This window comes from Colossoma macropomum, unplaced genomic scaffold (genome assembly GCF_904425465.1).
Source record: "Colossoma macropomum unplaced genomic scaffold, Colossoma_macropomum, whole genome shotgun sequence".
In the NCBI taxonomy this organism is placed as follows: domain Eukaryota; kingdom Metazoa; phylum Chordata; class Actinopteri; order Characiformes; family Serrasalmidae; genus Colossoma; species Colossoma macropomum.
Window position 1 is genome coordinate 2,733,490 of NW_023494805.1, and position 13,386 is coordinate 2,746,875.

The window sequence follows — 13,386 nt, forward strand, 5'->3', positions numbered from 1 at the left end:
AGAGGACTTGTGAAAGGTTTTAATGAAGAATCAGTACATTAGAGGGCAAATGTTATCAAAGACATTCATGCTTAAATAATAATCTGCTGAACTCACTGTAAACACTCACTGGCCATTTGGTCAGCACTGCTATATGACCAAATGGAAGTGTATGCATTACAGTGATTAAATAAAACCGATTCAACAATAATTTAGACGTAATTAAAAAAAAAGAAAACTCTTCTCCATAACATACATATTAATTTCATTGTAGATGCTGTATAATCCATAGTAGTTAATTTAAATTGCATGTATATTAACGTAAAAACATTTTTGTAATTTTGGGCCATTTCTATTGGTCCATTCATCAGGAAATTTAACACAATGTCAAGGTGGCATTTAAAACAAATTATAAAAACACTACAAAATTGGAGATAAAAGTTTCGTTCTGATGTTGCCGATATATACAGTGCTGTACATGATAATTTATACATTGTAGATCAATTTGCGTTAGATTTGTTCTAAGTGCAGAGTTGCTATCAACTATCAAAGATGTGTGCTGTTAGAGAACGATCGGCGCACTTAAGGTTAAAATGACCCCCTTCATTTATTTAATTCCCAGTCAAAACAGCCATCAAGTATTTTCAAGTTATACATTTGCCAGGAGACATTTCTCCAGAGAGATTCCATTTGCATACGGAAGGAAAAAGGCAAAGGAAAATAAGAGGGAATAAAAACAGAAATTTCCTGATAAAGACCAAAACTGCCCCCATCAGATAAACAGCACTTAAAGCTTTCATCTCTGAGAGAGAGGAGAAAATCAAGCTGATCAGATCTGAAAACATCCACAGGTGTTTCTGTCCATCCTTCCACTGTGAGAAGACGACTCAGCGCTGTGGGTCTGAAAGGATGTGTAGCTGATCAAGAAGAACCTCACTGAGAAAAGGAGACGGACACATCAAACAAAGAAGCTGAACAATGGACTGACCACCCCAGAGTCCAGACCTCAACACCACTGAATGTGTTTGATTACTTCAGAAAATGATCAACCAGCTTCTAAGACTGAACTTTGGAGGTGTGTCTGCAGATTCTTTGAGGAACTGAAAGTGAGTCTCCTGAAAAGAGTGGACGCTGGAATAAAGGTAAATAGTGACTCACTGACTCACACAGCTGATAGCAGATTTAGCTGTTTAGGTTTCTGTGTATTTTCCTGTTAAATATGTTTTTTCTGATGCTGAAAAATTAATAACTGATACTTTGTTGCTGATCAAATAAATGAAAGGTGGTCTCTGAAGTTTGCACAGCACTTAATACTATTACAGACCTGAACTGTTATGACCATTTTCATGTAGACATGTATGACTCGTTTAATAATCTATTTTCTAAAGCAACTTACATTTTGTTGAAAATGGTGTTTAATGAAGTCAGAAAAACATCAGTTTGTGAAAAAAAGGATATATTTACATTTTTTACACCATATTGGACAATATGAAACAGATAAAATACAACCTGGATTATTCCAGTCCTTCATAACAAATGTCCCATCCACAAAAATGCAAACCAATAAATTATATTCACAGATCACTGGATGACACACACGTAGTCAACGGGAAACGATCACATGGCGTGTGTGGTCATCACCCCGTACAGTCTGAATTCAGGTCCACGCGAGGTCAGGAGGGGAGTGACGGGCAGGAGGCTCAGTCCACTGTGAGTGAATGTGAGGCTCAGACGGCGGTGGTGTGTTTGATGCTGTGGAAGCTGATGCGGGTGGGTGAGGTGGGGATGGACATGGCTCGGGCCACTCGCACCCTCAGCGCGTGGTTATCCTGCCAACGGTGCCACCGCTTCCTCGCTGCCGAGCGCACCTGCAACAGGTAACACACATTATTACACACCTGTAACAAGTAACAAAGGCTCTTACACACCTGTAACAGGTAACACACATTATTACACACCTGTAACAAGTAACAAAGACTGTTACACACCTGTAACAGGTAACACACCTGTAACACACCTGTAACACACCTGTAACACACCTGTAACACACCTGTAACAGGTAACACACCTGTAACAGGTAACACACCTGTAACACACCTGTAACAGGTAACACACACTGTAACACATCTGTAACAAGTGAAACACACTGTAACACACCTGTAACACACCTGTAACAGGTACCACACTGTAACACACTTGTAACACACCTGTAACAGGTACCACACTGTAACACACCTGTAACAGGTACCATACTGTAACACACCTGTAACAGGTAACGCACACTGTAACACCTATAACAGGTAACACACTGTTACATATCTGTATCAGGCACTACACACTGTAACACACCTGTAACAGGTAATTCACATGCTAACACACCTGTAACTAGTATGACATACTGAAACGCAAGCAACAGGTACCCCACGCTGTAACAAATCAGCAGCAGGTACAACACACTGTTACACACCTGTAAGAGGTACGACACACTGTAACACGCAACATGTATTACAAACTCTTACACAGCTGCAACAGGTAACACCTTCTAACACACCTACAACACTGCAACAGATAGCACACACTGTAACACACCTGTAATTGGTATTAAACACTGTAACAGGTAACACACTGTAACATGATTGCTACAGGTAACACACTGTAATACTCTTGCAACAGGTAACGCTCACTGTAACACATCTGTAACAGGTACCACACAATGTAACACACCTAAAGCAGATATCCCACAATGTAACACACCTGTAACAGGTATCCCATACTGTATCGGGTACCATATATATATATATATATATACACACACACTGTAGCATATTTGCAACAGGTCCCTCACACTGTAACTTATGTGTAATAGGTATCACACACTGTAACACACCTGTAACAGGTACATACACTGTAACACAAACACACCTGCAACAAGTATCACGCTATAATAGATAACACATTGTGACACACAACAGACAACCCTCACTGTAACACACTTGCAACAAGTACCACACACTATAACACACCTGTAATAGGTATCACACACTTAACACACACAATAATTATCACACTATAGTACACTTACGTAAAAGAAACAGAAAACACACACACACTGCTGGTTTTGCACCCTGCTAGTTTCTGGTTTAATTAAACTGTCAGTGAAATGGAATAAAATATTACTGTCATTCAAGATTATGATTAAATTGTGTATCTATTAAAAGCCCCACACTGCATAATTAGTCCTGCATTTAATATGATTTTAGAAACATGACGACACATAACACGACAGTAGTGAGCAGCGCTGCAGTGTGTGTGTTCTGCCTGTGTGGAGCTGAGTTTTCTGCTCCTACAGCTGGGCTATCATGATCAGGGACCACTGTTGTTATGGTTTGGACCTCAGGGTAAAAGGTGGGCCATCTACTCTTTTCTATTTTTACCGCCACCTCCGCGCTCCCACTGCAGAGAGAGGTGCATCTAATGCATGCTGACAATTCCGCTCTCTGCTAAGCATACGGAGCAAATTCTTTATTTATTTATATATTCATTTACTTTTTATTTTACCTTTATTTAAGCAGGGTAATCACATCGAGATTAAAACTCTCTTTTACAGGTGAGCCTTGGCCAAGAAGGCAGCGCACAAAACAACCAACAAAGAAACAACAAACCACAAAACAGAATGAAATCAGAGTCAAAACTGAATGATGCAGTTCTTTAACAGTTTTCTTTAAATCACTCAAGGAAATAAACTGATCCAATTTCAAATGTCTCTGCAGATCATTCCACGCAGATGGAGCTCTGTACATTCAGAACGAGTTTAACTATCAGAACGTAAATTGTACCGAGACTTATTTGTTAATATGAATGCAGACAAATATGAAGGAAGCTGACCAATAATCGCTTTATAGACAAAAATTATCCAGTAAATTTGACTTTGTACTGAAAGTGAAGGGGGTGTGTTCAGACAGTGCTTTTATAAAGCAAGGTGCCCCGTGCAGAAGGCTGAGAAACAGAGAGGTTTTAAAACTGAAGCATAGTAATTAGGGCTGTCAAACGATTGAAATAATTGCAATTAATCATATTAGTTTGTGTAGTTAATAACAATTAATTTGTGACGTATTCGGCTAGTCAGCCTACGAACTACACTTCCCAGAATCCTCTGCCTGCTCACATGACTCCGAACTCCACATCACCAAGTTCTCCGTCTACTCAAGTGACTCAAAACTACAATTCCCAGAGTCCTCCGCCTCATCACCACTCTAGTTCTCCTGAATACTGATGATGTTCACCTGTATGTTTTTATCACATGACCTGCCTAGTATATTAGCCCGGGCTATAGTCAGGCTGCTTTTCGGATTTGCCCTTTTGTACTGTTGCCTGGTTTATTGGATATTAGGTTTTTGACTCGTTGCCTGTGTTTTGGACTCTGCTCTGCTTTTCCCTGCTTGGTTATGATCGCCTTCTGTGTATTGTGGTTTACTTTGGAACTGACCCATGCCTGTGTATTGACGACGATATTTCTGCCTGAAGCCCAAAGTGTCCGCTTGCTGGTGAAATGTTACATAACTGCATTTGCCTTGTTTGCTCAAATTTGATGTCCAGTGTGAGCAACAGTGTCTGCATGCTCCAACTAATGAGTGAATACACCGGTCAGGCATAACATTCTGACCACCTCCTTGTTTCTACGCTCATTGTCCATTTTATCAGCTCCACTTACTGTATAGGTGCACTTTGTAGTTCTACAGTTACAGACTGTAGTCCATCTGTTTCTCTGATACTTTGTTAGCCCCCTTTTACCCTGTTCTTCAGTGGTCAGGACCCCCATGGACCCTCACAGAGCAGGTACTATTTGGGTGGTGGATCATTCTCAGCACTGCAGTAACACTGACGTGGTGGTGGTGTGTTAGCGTGTTGTGCTGGTACGAGTGGATCAGACACAGCAGTGCTGCTGGAGTTTTAAACACTGTGTCCACTCACTGTCCACTCTATTAGACACTCCTACCTTGTCAGTCCACCTTGTAGATGTAAAGTCAGAGACGCTAGCTCATCTGCTGCTGCACAGTTTGTGTTGGTCATCCTCTAGTCCTTCATCAGTGGTCACAGGACCAGCGCAACACACACTAACACACCACCACCACGTCAGTGTTACTGCAGTGCTGAGAATGATCCACCACCCAAATAGTACCTGCTCTGTGAGGGTCCATGGGGGTCCTGACCACTGAGGAACAGGGTATAAGGGGGCTAACAAAGTATCAGAGAAACAGATGGACTACAGTCTGTAACTGTAGAACTACAAAGTGCTCCTATATAGTAAGTGGAGCTGATAAAATGGACAATGAGTGTAGAAACAAGGAGGTGGTCAGAATGTTATGCCTGATTGGTGTATATATCATACATATCATATATACAGTCAATGATCCTTACTCTCATATCGATATGTTACATCTTGAGGGTAACTCAAACTGGCCACTGTATTAGTGTTGCTGGTCATTGAGTTGTCCATAGTTTGTCCAGTGCCGTCTGCTGAAGGCATCTTCCAGAACTAATGCTACTGATATTATTGACACTGCTGGAATAAGCATGTAGCTGGAAAATCTTTGGTTTTGTCCAAAGTACCATCGATGAAAGTTATAATAATAATAATAGTAATAATAGTTGTATTTAAACAAGAGGGCTACGGTCACAGAATAATAGCAAACTACAACAGAAAGAGTGTGCAAGCAGCTGGGCTTTAGGTTGTAAACTATGGCTGGTTTGAGGGGTTGCACTACAAAAATGTATAAACAAATGAGTGGCATTGTTTGGGGGGCGGCTCAGCTCAAAAGTTGCTAAACATGTGGTTTCTTTTCAGTCATGCGGCTCCACACAGACAACAATGCAGAAAAGCATCGAATCATTTTAATCATTAAATAATCTTAACCATTTATTGCATACGCTGCTATTTCTGCCATTTAATCTCTTCTCTGTTATTCGGACATAAAAACATGAAGATTCTAAAGAATATCCAAAAATGACAGATTTCTATTTTGCATCACAAAATATCATTTTGGTCTTTTACTGTTCCTCTGATGAAACAGATCAATAGTCGTCATTTCTATGGTGATGTGAATTGTGCCCTGATTGTGTTTCTCAGAAACTGCTGCAGTTCATCCAACAATAAAGGCAGTGTGGAGCCTCTTTTATACGGTGATAGGAAACACAGCAGCTCACAGAAAGATCTGATTCAACATACTGATTCATTTAACTGACCGACATGGACATGAACACTCACCAACTACTCTGGGGGCAGATTTTAATCAGATAAGGGAGACAAATCGCTGTTGTCAGAACAAAACCCAGGATCTCCAAAATGGTAACTTTACAGGAGAGGGAAAAAACCTACTTTACTTTTAATGTAAGTCAATGGAACCAGACTTTTTTCCAAGTCATTTTGGCCCATTTCTTTTTAGTCCATTCATCATAAGATTTACATACAGTGTAAAGGACAACAGGCATTTTCAAATTATCTCAAAAACTGAAAAACGACTGAAATGGAGATAAAAGGTTTTGTTCTGACAGCAGTGAAATACAAACACCACACACACCAGCAGCGATACATTAGGTTTCATAGCATTAACATATTCTTTTGCTTTTAGAGGCATTAAGTCTATGACTGGACTCTAAACAGGTGAGGCTTTTTAGTGACGGCAGTGTCCTCTGCTTTGTTTGTTTTACGGTTTCGATCCAACAAATGAAATTCTTGACCCTTGACCTTGTGTAATATGAAGGGGAGATATCTAATCTCCTGCTGCCGCAGCGGATATATCAGCACCAACACAAAAGAAATAAATATTGTTTGGGTGGAGATTTCCTTTGATAGCTATGAGCAGAGTCAAACCCTGGACAGTGGTTTAGTTCACTTCCATCCTGCATTAGCCTAAAACCAACAAGCCGTTCTGTTATTCTCACTGGCTATTTCCAAAGCTTTAGCAGAACTCTCCAACGAGATCCCATGAGGTGAGCTTATTATCCTGTGAAAATCCCCCCATTTTCTGATGAAGGCGAGAGATTTAATATAATCTGCAGGAAATTCTCTCTGATCTGCCTTTGTCTTTCTAATAACAGTCCGTATTCCTCTAGATTTAAAGAGTGCTCCTATCACTGCTGTCCTTCAGACTTCACTTTAATGACCACTACAGTACCAGGAATGTACAACCACATTAGAAAATTGGAGTAAATAAACTGATGGTTTTATATCCTACATGAACTACATGAGTCATCCTCATTTTAACTAATGCACTGTCATAGTAAATGGATCAGAGTGTGGAACTGGAGCTTTAGGTCAGCTACTGTGTTTCCTATCACTGTATAAAAGAAGCTCCATGCCAGTGGCGCAGGCAGGAATTTGCTTTGAGTTATCTTGCGACACAAACTGAATAAAAATCCACCAAGTATCAGTTTTTCTGCTAAATCACGTTCTTCACATATCCAATAGATGAAGTGGCAGCATTCAGGGATCATGTGATTAACGGGGAAGAGCAGATTATATGGAAGAAATAGCCCTAAAGCTTTAATGCAGATACCGTATGATCTTAAGTGCAGGTTTTAGTTCCTGCTCATGGATGGTCACTGTTGTGAGAAACTCCAGTGAGAGAAAGCCTGGACTCTCCTCTTCATGCTGATCAGGCCTTCAGCAACAGGGAGCGAGATGACCCTATTAAACTCTGAGAGCACTTTGCTGGACACAGATAAATGCTCATCTTCTGTGTTTGTGTGTGGTTAAATATCTCCTGCAGTAATAATGGGTTTTGCTGGCAGAGTGGAGATGGGGTGGCCCTTTTTATCGGCCGAGCTGTCACCCCACTCCTCTCAGGCATGAAATTAGCCTGGCTGTTGACTCACCTCTCCATTGAGGAAGCAATAGAAGACCGACACGAAGAAGCCCTGCAAAAGAACAACAACACACAGTTAACCCGGCTATGAAACCTCCAGGTGTGTATTGGGGGTTGCACTGACTAGATGACTAATAACTCCAGTAAAATTATTGAGAAAAATGTTTTATTTTGTGTTTTTTTCAGTGCGAGAATGAGAATTCAGGGGTGGATCTCTTCTGTGTTTAGCTGTCTTTAGAGAAAGCCTGAGCCGAGCTTGGTCTACTTTTGTTTTAATTTTATTCTACTTCAATCAAATTCCTGCTATTACAGCATTTATCATAATACTAACAACTAAAACTGAACTAAAACTATTAACGCACCCTTAAAACTAACAGAAACTAAGATGAAATCAAAAAACAGAAATGAAAAACTAAATTAAAGAAAATTTCTAAACTATAATGTCCTTGGGCAGCAGTGAGTGCCTGAAATACAGCCGTGGTAAAAACTGCAAGAGGAGAGAAAAAAAAATCAGTTTTTCTGCTCAACACAAATAACATCAGTGTGGAAGTTCTACACAAGACTAATCCCGCTCCACTGCAAGCTGTGTAAGACTGCACTGAAACACAAAATGGTTGCTGAGCCAACATAAAAATGTATGAATTTCCACCAATACCAGATCATGTTCTTTACATAACAGTAATTGTGGCAACGGTAGCGAGAAAACATGCTATTAAAAGAGGAATTTAAGTAAGAATTCCACTTCAACATTTCTGCGTAATTAAGTGGTTGGGATGTAAAGTTTTTTTTTGCTAAACACAAGGAATCACATGCTCTACTACTGTGGAAATACTGCAGAAGATTAAACCAACTCCACTACAAGCTGTGTAAAACTGAAATACAGGCTCGTAAGTCAGACCGAGTAGATTTAGAGAAACGCAGTCTTTGGTAGGAAAGGGCCGTTTGACTGACAGGCAAAACATCCAATCCAAATGTGCAATAAAAATAAACTACCATTAAATAAAGTGGAGAAAAGGTCAGAAAACACGCAGTGATATCCTGTGAACTTGTTACGGTTTCTAAACAGTTCAGGAGTTTTGGGATTGTGCGTGAATGTTTTATGCTTCAGTGACTAGGCCCACATCTCGCTCTTACAAATCGGCATGTTGCACATCAGTAGTTCACTAATAGTATTTAGTATCAGTATATTTTTGTGGAATTGCTGACCGTACCTGACAGAGAACAGCATCCGCTGTCCCCTGATCAACTGTTAGCTACAGTGTCATTGCAACTGATGTAGTACTGAACTTCACCCCCTCCTCACAGTCTGGAGCTATTGTGCCATTGTGAACGCAGCTATGGATTACAGTGTTACCCAAGCTATTAAAAGAGGAATTTAAGAATAAATTGAAATACAAAGAACATCATGCTTTACTAGTGTGGAAACACCGCAGAAGATTAAACCAGCTCCACTACAAGCTGTGTAAGAATGCACAGAAATACAGACTCTTAAGTCAGACTGGGTAGATTTAGAGAACCGCAGTCTTTGGTAGGAAAGGGCTGTTCGACTGACAGGCAAAACAACCAATCCAAATGTGCAATGAAAACAAACTATCATTCAATAAAGTGGAGAAACGCAAGGATATCCTGTGAACTTGTTATGGTTTCAAAACACAGTTCAGGAGAATTGTGGAATCATCATCCCGACCCTGATGATGATGCTGCTGCACAAACTCAAACTATCTAATTAACCATTGCTCCACCTGTTTTCCCCCGTTTTGTATGTAATATTTTATTCTAACGCTGTTTGCTGTCCGGTGTCGTCCAGAGGAGGATGGGTTCCCCTTTTGAGTCTTGGTTCCTCTCAGTGTTTCTTCCTGTTGCTCTTCTTGCTTGTTTTTCTTGCCACTATCACCACTGGCGACGCTCATGGGGGCTCGGACCTGGACTTTTCTGTAAAGCTGCTTTGTGACAACACCTGCTGTAAAAAGCGCTGACTTGACTTGACTTGACTTGAGTACAAGAGAGAGAAAAATGTGTGAGGTAGCTAAATTTACGTTGGCATTTTCCTTCAATAAAAAAAAAAAAAAACCTCATCACAAACAAACCTGAGTCCAACTAGAGCACATTAAAATCTGCCTAAAATTGTCCTCAGACCCATTCCGTTGGGCCCCGTTAGCATCCATTAATGATTAGCACTCCAGTGCCAGTCGGTAATTACACGGCTCTACAGCACTGCATCCCTTATTAGAGTCCTGCTCAAATAAAAAGCTAAATGAATGAATTACACTTGTAGGATGTGGAAGCCCAAAGCGAGGTGTGAGTTCTGAGAATTAATCGCCTGGTGGGCTGAATGATGGATGACGGCTAACTTTTCAAAAAAGTTGATGAAACGCCCTAAGCTCAGTTTTCTGGAGCTGAAATAATCGGCAGGAGTTTTACTGAAGCGTCAGCATGAACTAACTGGGGGGCAATCGCAGTGATGCATCAAAGGAGTGTGGGAAATGGTGTTTTAGGGGGAACTGAACTATTTTTCCATAGAGTAATACTCCTAATATTAATGAAACACAGGAGAGTGAGGGAGGGGGAGAGAGAGAGATGTGTGTGTGTGTGTGTGTGTGTGTGTATATGAAAGAGAGAGAGAGAGAGGGAGAGAGAGAGATGGATTTGTAACTGTATATACAGTACTGTGCAAAAGTTTTAGGCACCTTGAGAAACTTAGAATTACAAGGCCATAGATTTGGTTGGTGTTTATTTGCTCAAAAAACACAAATTTTAGAATAAATATAAATAACATTGATAAAGTAGTGAGTTTGTTTTGATTTAAATACGTTTTTGTTTGGTCATTTCCTGCTCTTTCCTCTTGGAAGCCCAGTATTAACTGTAGTTATCATCTAATACCTGTTTGGCTAATTAATGCTTCATTAAATTAAATCATGTATGCTGGGGAAACAGTTTGCAGTGAATGAGGATGTGAAGGTGAAGTCTGGATCCAAACCTTTGTTCTTTTAACTAACTCACAACATTCCTAATACTTTTTGAAAACAAGAAATTCTCGTTACTTTTTATGTGTTTACACTGAAGTCCAAAAGTCAAAATGTTTAGATTTTTGAAAATTGTAAAACAAAAAAGACACGTGAAATGAAGAATGCTTGTGTAGGCCTTCATACAAAAAGGTCAGATTGTTTCTACTCTGATCTTCCAGTGAAGCTCGTGTTCAACAAAAAACAGAGGACTTTTATTTTGACATGCTTTTACAAAAGAGGGGCCACACTGCATGGTGCAATGCCAAGATCAGCAGCACTTTCACAAATCTTTTTAAAAATGTCATTTTTGGGTCGTGGTTAGAAGGATTCAGTTTACCATCAACATTCAGAGATTCTGCTTTTCACTCAGATTGTTATTCTGATAAAATATTTATAATAAAAAAATGATTCAATATTCTGTTAAACCAGAAGCATTTTCACTAGTGGTATCAGACTTGTGGACCCCACTGCATGTTTACTTGTGTTTTAATGTCATAATTTTTTTTTTCAAGCAAAATCACACTTAATGCTGAGATAAATGGCTTTAAACAGCTTGCTAAGGTGCCTAAGATTTACGTAGCAGGTAAAAGTGGCCCAAATCTGATTTTCTCACCAAATCCGATTTTTATTTTTATTTTTTTGGCTGTTCACATTGTTTTTTGAATGTGACCTGTATGCGACATCAGTCTGAACAGATCAGCTCCTAAACCGACCCACAAGCACAAAAGAACAATGCTTCATGTGGCTCATCCAGAGGTAAACAATCATGACGGCCAGCGAACGCCGGTCGCTCCTGCAGCTTCAGTTTCGTCTTCGCCAGCATCACAGGAACCATTATAAAGTTCCAGTGGTTGACAGCTGGACTCATCACTCAGAATGTGTTCGAATTCACCGAAAAAGGGCCTGTTATTCAGCCACGGTCACTTCTTTGACGCTGCAGCCTCGAAACCTCTTCGAGCACGGAGTGGTTTGATGAGTCTCTTCTAATGTTTTGGTACAGAAACATCAGCCTAAATGGTTTTGAGTCTCAGCAGCGCGAAATTATGACGAATGTCAAATTGGATTGACGTAAAAGTCGCATGGATTCCAATCTGGCTGTTGAGACTGAGTCGCATTGATGCAGACACACAGACACACATCTGAGTCACATATGAAGAAAAAGATCAGATTTGGGCCACTTTTACCTGCTGTGTGAACAAAGCCTAAGACTTTTGCACTGAACAGTTTGACAGCGGTTGTGAAGTGAAAGAAAATCTCTCTGTCCATGTATAACATTTCCAATTACACATCCAATCAGCTTTTCCTGTAACTGTTTTGTCAGTTCTACAATCTTCAACAACACTATTTTCTCCCCCAGTATTTTCCTTCATGATAGCAGCATTTTACAGAAATGATCTGACGCTGCTGTGCGGCTGATGAGCTGTGGGCTGAGCTGACTGTGTTGCACAGGCAGCACAGTGAGCTTCTCCGTCATTTGACAGATTTAACAGTGTGATTACTTCGAGTGTTGATGATGTTTGACAGTTCTGAAGCATCTGGTTCTGGTTCTGCTGTAAACTGTTCTAAGAGACCCTCAGTGGGACGTTCTTTGTAGTTTTTTCGGTAAGCGCCCATTTTGATCCTCAAAATTATTGTAAGCACACATTTCAACTGCTTCTTTGATTACAAAGAGAATATTATTATTGCTTATCTAAAATGTTAATGTTGGCTGGACGATTTTGGTTCTCAGTCCAGCAGTGACACTGAGGTGTTTAAAGACTCCATCAGCACTGCTGTGTCTGATCCACTCAGACCAGCGCAACACACACTAACACACCACCACCACGTCAGTGTTGCTGCAGTGCTGAGAATGACCCACCACACAAATAGTACCTGCTCTGTGAGGGTCCATGGGGGTCCTGACCACTGAAGAACAGGGTAATGAAGTATGCAGAGAAACAGATGGACTACAGTCTGTAACTGTAGAACTACAAAATGAAACTATATGGTCAGTGGAGCTGATAAAATGGACAATGAATGTAGGTTAAGGAGGAGGACTGAAGTGGCTGTTCAGTGTAATTAGATTGATAGTTTTTGATAGTTTTTCACAATCGCCCGCTCCTACACGTTACACAAAAACTACAGCTCGTGACTGGTCACTGGGCCTTTCCTGATAAAGACTCTGCAGACTCCTGATAAAGACACTGCAGACTCTGGCTCCAGTTTTCAAACTTTAAAAAAATTTCCTTCATAAAAAAGAGGGGCCACTGATATACGCTCATTATTCCGGACTGTTTTCCTCTGTTCACTTTTCAGCACAGCAGTACGAAGCTGATGATGAGGAACACTAAAGCCAGGTGCACAATTAAAACCATCCACAGCAGCCAACAGCAGCGGCCGATCATGAGCACCATTTAGAAAAAAGCATCCGCAGGCACGCCTGCCAAGCGGCCGGAAACCAGTAACAAAGCAGCAGACTGGGTTTCAACCCTTCACTGAAATGGCTGGTGGTGACAAAAGCAAGATGTAAGCTTACATTTTGCATTAAAATCAGAGTA

The 13,386-nt window shown here is 40.5% G+C and overlaps 1 protein-coding gene across 2 annotated transcripts in view; it reads right to left on the minus strand.

The window, feature by feature from the left end:
• Nucleotides 1–1,418: 1,418 nt before the first annotated feature.
• LOC118826726 (corticotropin-releasing factor receptor 2) overlaps nt 1,419–13,386 on the minus strand; it is a 178,005-nt gene continuing 166,037 nt past the window's right edge. For both annotated transcript variants that reach the window (XM_036597775.1, XM_036597776.1), the window contains 2 exons: nt 7,855–7,896; nt 1,419–1,847 (listed from right to left, as the gene is read on the minus strand). In XM_036597775.1, the coding sequence (XP_036453668.1) occupies nt 1,707–1,847; nt 7,855–7,896 (183 nt within the window). In that variant the 3' untranslated portion in view covers nt 1,419–1,706. The remainder of the gene's footprint in view (nt 1,848–7,854; nt 7,897–13,386) is intronic.